This window comes from Petaurus breviceps, unplaced genomic scaffold, assembly GCF_028583685.1.
Source record: "Petaurus breviceps papuanus isolate PSGF00001 unplaced genomic scaffold, PetGlider_PUasm1.0 178, whole genome shotgun sequence".
NCBI lineage: Eukaryota > Metazoa > Chordata > Mammalia > Diprotodontia > Petauridae > Petaurus > Petaurus breviceps.
This window is the reverse complement of record NW_027185777.1, coordinates 21,432,280-21,437,770: the sequence shown is the minus strand read 5'-3', so window position 1 is coordinate 21,437,770 and position 5,491 is coordinate 21,432,280. Positions and strand designations below refer to the sequence as shown.

The 5,491-nt window shown below is 38.9% G+C and overlaps 1 protein-coding gene across 1 annotated transcript in view; it reads right to left on the bottom strand.

Moving 5' to 3' along the window:
- Positions 1-2,108: 2,108 nt before the first annotated feature.
- MTPAP (mitochondrial poly(A) polymerase) overlaps positions 2,109-5,491 on the bottom strand; it is a 29,096-nt gene continuing 25,713 nt past the window's right edge. Inside the window, exons 8-9 of the mRNA XM_069086386.1 lie at positions 3,918-3,991; positions 2,109-3,177 (exon numbers count right to left, since the gene is read on the bottom strand). Of these exons, the coding sequence (XP_068942487.1) occupies positions 2,821-3,177; positions 3,918-3,991 (431 nt within the window). The 3' untranslated portion in view covers positions 2,109-2,820. The remainder of the gene's footprint in view (positions 3,178-3,917; positions 3,992-5,491) is intronic.

The following is a 5,491-nucleotide window of genomic DNA, read 5'->3' as shown; positions in this document are numbered from 1 at the left end:
TGGTACTCTAAGCCCAGTTCTTAGAGAGTCTACTGAGCATGCCATTTTTCTTTTAATGATAAGTTAATTAAATAATTTAATACAGAAGAATGAGGAATATACCTATTAGCAAACACAATAAGGAACCAAATTCCAGATGTCCTGGACAATTGTTTTTTGTTCCAACCTATGATTTCATCTGTGTGGGTAACTCTTGTGGAAACTCTCTCCATCAATGCAGACCAATCAATCAATCGACAAGCACGTATTGGGGGCTTACTTATGTGCCAGGCACTGACAGGAAAAAAAAAAATGAGACAGTCCCCCTAAAAGAGCATACAATCTGCTGGGGGAATACAGGTTCACCAATAAGAATAGAGAGGATATATGCAAAGCAAATACATACAAATGGAAGGAAGAACACTAAAAACTGGGGAAATCATAGAAAATGTAGAAAAAGTGGCATTACCAAGCCCTAAAAGGATCTGGGGGTTCAAAAAGGTGGAGATTTGGAGGAAAAGCATGAGGAACAGATTGAAAAAAGTCATGGAGATGGAGATGAGACATTGGAAAATAGGTCAGTTTGTTTGAAGCACAGTTTGTGAGAAGTCAGGTGTTGGAAAAATGTGCTGAAGGCATAAAGGAAAGGCTCTCAAAGACAGAGGGAGTCTATCAGGCTCTAAGGTTCTAGCAGCCATGGAAAGCCACTGAAGTTTACGGAGCTTCAGAGATATGGTCAAAGCTGCATAGGGGTGGATGTACTGGAAAGAGAAGGGTTTGAATACAGGCGGATGAATTAGGAAGCTAGTGCAAAAGTTCTAGTGAGAGGTGGTAACAAGGGCCTGAGGTAACTAGGCTGGTTGTAGTGTGAGTAGAACTAAATGATTTTTTTTAAGAGATGTTGAGAAGGTAGCATCAACAAGACTTGGCGACCGACTAGATTTGGAGGGATAGGTGTGGCAGATATGGGGTTGAATAAGAATAAGAAGAGCTGAGAATGACTCCTGGTTTGAAATCCTGGATGACTAGAAGAATGGTAATACTTTCCATAGAAATAAGGAAGTAAGGAAGAGGGATGGGCTTATAGGAGGAAGATAATGAGTTCTATTTTAGGAATGAATTTGAGATGCATGGGACATCCAGGTTGAAATACACAGTAAGCAATCAGAGATTTTGGACCAGTGCTCAGGAGTGCTCCATACTTTGTAAATTAATAGTCTTCAAGAGTTGTGTGACTCGGTAAGAGATTAAGAGCGGTATCCCAGGTCAAACAGTTAGTACATGAGAGGCAGGATATGAATCCAATTCCCTGAGATCAACCCTGGCCCTATATCTACCATAACATACCTCTTGAATTTTATGTAACTTCACAAAAATCAAAGCAGGTAAAAATTGTAGAATATGATGGCAAAACCAACATTAATGTCTATTAATTAAGGAAAAGAGGATATTAGCTGTAATACTGTACTATACTATAATCTATACTGATTGAAATGACTCCCTATTTTAAGATAAGCAATCCCAAACATTGCTAAATAAAAAAGACAGATTAAAAAGAAATAAAGTTGTCCTATTAATTACAAAATGGACAACATACAAGGGACTTAACATCAATGATCTAAGGATATATCAAATGTAACCTTTCACTGGTCAAGGTAACACACACTCAAACACATCCTTCAAAAAATTTTAGTAAATTAAAAATTTTTGTTTAAAAAACAAACAAAACTATTAGTTTACAGTAACAATCATCAGACGAGAGAATGCCCCCAAACACAGATGACTAGAAAGCTTACTGGCTCTGTCTACATACAATTTTGCTGCTTGTTTGTTCTTTTCAAACATGAGACCAAATAGCACAGTTGCACACCTCTATTGTGGACAGATTTTTTTTTCCTCCACAGAAATTTTGTTCATGAGCACGTGCTCTCTCCCTAGTGGAGCTTATTAAGTCTTATGAAAAACATTTTCAATACTCTCAGAATTTGGAAAGACCTTGGATTTCAGGATTGCTGTATGGTAGAAAGAGATTAAATAAAGAGTAGACATGATTCTACAGGGAATGTAGGAGGAGCTGCATTTTAAAACACTTGACTTTCTACAAGAGATTTCTCAAAAGCAAACAGGAATGAATATAGTGGTGAGTTTTATTCTTTTGATTCTGAAAAGTAAGAGCAAGTAAAGTGGTATCATAATTTGAAAAAGATTAGCAACAACACACCAAAAATGACTACATCTGGGTTGAGAATACTTATCAATTAGTGGCTAAGTAACTTACTATTCTCATTCCTCAGTTGTTTTTTCATTCCCTAACATGGAAAGCAGCACCCATTTGTTTTATTTCATTTTAAAGTGATTAATAGGATTATTAAAATGAATACTCTATTAAATTTTAACAATCCTAAATGCTTTATTGCATTTAAGGTGCCAAGAATAAGTGTATTAAAAATAGCCATGAACATGGTTGGAAGTCTTAAAATTTAAAATAATTTGCAATCAGTAAGACAGGTGGCACTGTAGTCAATGAACTGCTCTTTAAGTTGTGATTTTATTCAAAGAAGGTGGCGTCATCCCTCTGTCATTCATTCATTTTCTTATTCCCCAAACTTTTTTCCTTTTCATCATTTTGTTTCATTCTATAAACAGTATTTGGCTTTGGCCTCACACGTTTGATAGATAAAGCTAAGTCTCAATGCTCCAAGTCAGGTATATTGAGCTACGTCAGATGCAAAGAATAAACCAAAAATCGCAACTTGCGGAAGGCTGAGGTCAGTTTTTCCACAGTATTTCAAGTTCATTTTTATTGGACATAATCAATTCCTAAAAGAAAGTAAGTAGGCCTCATGACTGAGTACTAATAGTTCTTTTCTCCCCGGTAGCTGGGGGAAGTTTTGTGGAATCAGTCTTTATGGACTCTAACAACTTTCTTACTGCTTCACCTGTTGGTCCTCTGCCTGGCTTCTTGGCTTTGGATTTATTCGATGCAGATGGTTGCAGCAGGGCTGCCAGTCCCCAAGGGTGATTACTTGATTTTGAAGATTGGCCTTTGCCTTCTTGTAAAATCCAAGCACTTTCTCTGGCCAGATGTACAAATCTTTCCAGCTGACTTTCATTAACATTTCTGCTGACATTAAGAGAGGGTTCAAAGGGATTTTGAATGTATATAGGAGAAGAGTCAGGCTTGTTTTGTTCCTTTCCCTATAAAATTTTTTTAAAAGAAAAAGAATACATACATATATGGAGTGCTTAAAAACAAGACGACTTTAACTTAATAAATGCATTAATACTGATGCCAGATTCCAATAGTGGTTATATTGAATGTATAATTTATTGCATAGGGGTGGTTAGGTGGTGCAGTGAATAGAGTACCGGCCCCTGGAGTCAGGAGGACCTGAGTTCAAATCCAGCCTCAGACACTTAACACTTACCAGCCATGTGATTCTGGGGAAGTCACTTGACCCCAATTGCCCTCCAAAAAAAAAAATTGATTGCATAGAGAAAATTACTAAATGCATTAACCTGGACAAAAAACCCTATTGTTTTATGGAAATTATCTTTATATGCTTCTTTGACAAATAACAAATTATGAGATATCAGTACCTCTGAAGGGTAGTTGCAAGAATCAATCAATGAGTAAGGAATTTATAAAAATTATAACAGTCTACTTGGCATGTGACAGTTGAGAAGGAAGAAAAAAGGTGAGTGGTAGATGACTTTCTACGTGTTGCTAAGTACCTAAGGGATACTTAATAGAAACATAGCTATTAATCTGAATCCCATTAAGCACACCCAAAATGCATAAATTAAATAATGATAGCTAGTACTTAGCACCACCATGCTTACACATCTATTTTGCGTATTCAAACATAACGTTTCAACAACTGATGATGTGACAGATAAGGTCACCAATAATAGACGATCAATGCATATACACCTACCTTTCGGATATTTATAGAATTCTTATTAAAAGAAAAATTTCCAAAATATTCAAAAAACTGACACAGTAGGATATCTGGAAGGAAAAGTAAAATAGAAGTAAACAGGAAAAATCACCTCAGATAAAGTAGTAACTAAATAACACAGCACACAGGCCCTCCCCATCACTGCTCCAGGCTCTCCTCCAGACTCTCTCTTATCAACTACTTCCCCCTTGCACCTGTACTGCCTATAGACCCTGTGACTACCCCAACTCTCCTTCACTTCCCCTTCTGGAAGGAGAATGTGACAGTGTCTCCCCTGCCCTATTACTTCCTTCTTCGGCCCTCAAGGTTCTTCAAACTACTCTACCGTTCTATCACATCGTGTTAGCTTCCAATTCGATGGTCTTTTCTCTTTGACCTTTCAATGACGACCATCTCCTCCCTCACACTCTTTCCTGCCTTTGCTTCCATAATATCTCAGTACTCCTCCACCTTCCATGGCTCCGCCTTCCTTTATATTCAGTCACCTGTCAATCCTACCTCTTTGTCAAGTCTAAATCTAGAATCTCTCTAGGCACACTTCTTCCCTAACCTCCTTCGGTGTCTGTGTCCAGAGCCAAGCCCTTAAGCCTGGACCTCCTTGGTCTCTTCCCCCTAATCTGTCTGTCCTCTACCCAGTGGCCACACACAGCTGTCTCCAAGGAAGGTAGCAGGGGCCTGGGGGAGAGCCCAGCTCTGCCACTTTCTAACTGGGAAACCTCTGAAACAAGTCACGGCATCCCTCTGGACCTCAGCTTCCTCACACATAAGATGCTATGGCTGGACTAGATGGCTTCTAAAATCCCTTCCTGCTTTAAATCTATGACCCTATTTCACCCTGACACTGATAATGTTCTCCGGTGTTATCCAAATGTAGGTCACACTTCTAAGCCTAGCATTCAAAGTCCTTCATGATTTTGACCCAATCAACCTAGATTTTCCCAAAGCACAACTATTACTATTTAATGCTGCCCTCCTTCCACATCCCATGACTCAATGGTCCTTTTGTTCACATTTGTCCCTCAACTGGAAGAGCCCCACTGCTATCGCAACTGCACCTATCCAGTTTCTCCCTCCTTCAATGTTCAACTCCTCCAAGAAGCCTCCTCTGGTCCTTAAGCTGGAAATTATCTCTTCTTTCTCTGAATTCCCAAAGCACTTTGCTCAAATCTCTGATTGAACTTTTAACATTCCACCTGATTATACTCTTTCTATAGGTACATCTTACCTCCCCACTATGCTGCAAGCTTCCTATGTGTAATTTCTTGTGTATCCTTTGATTCTCTCATAGTTTTGTTCCCATCTCCTCCAAAAGACCATCCCTTTGGTTATCCCTAGTCTATCATTTATCTTCAATCTTTCCCTGTCTACTGGCTCCCTGCTTACTACAAAAATGCCCATGTCTCCCGAACTCCTCAGAAAACCTCACCTGATCCTTCCATTCCTGCTATCATCTTATGTATCTTCCACCCTTTGTGGCTTAACAGCTTGAGAAGGTCGTCTACAACAGGCGCCTTCCTCGCCTCTCACTCTCTTCTCAATCCCCTACAATC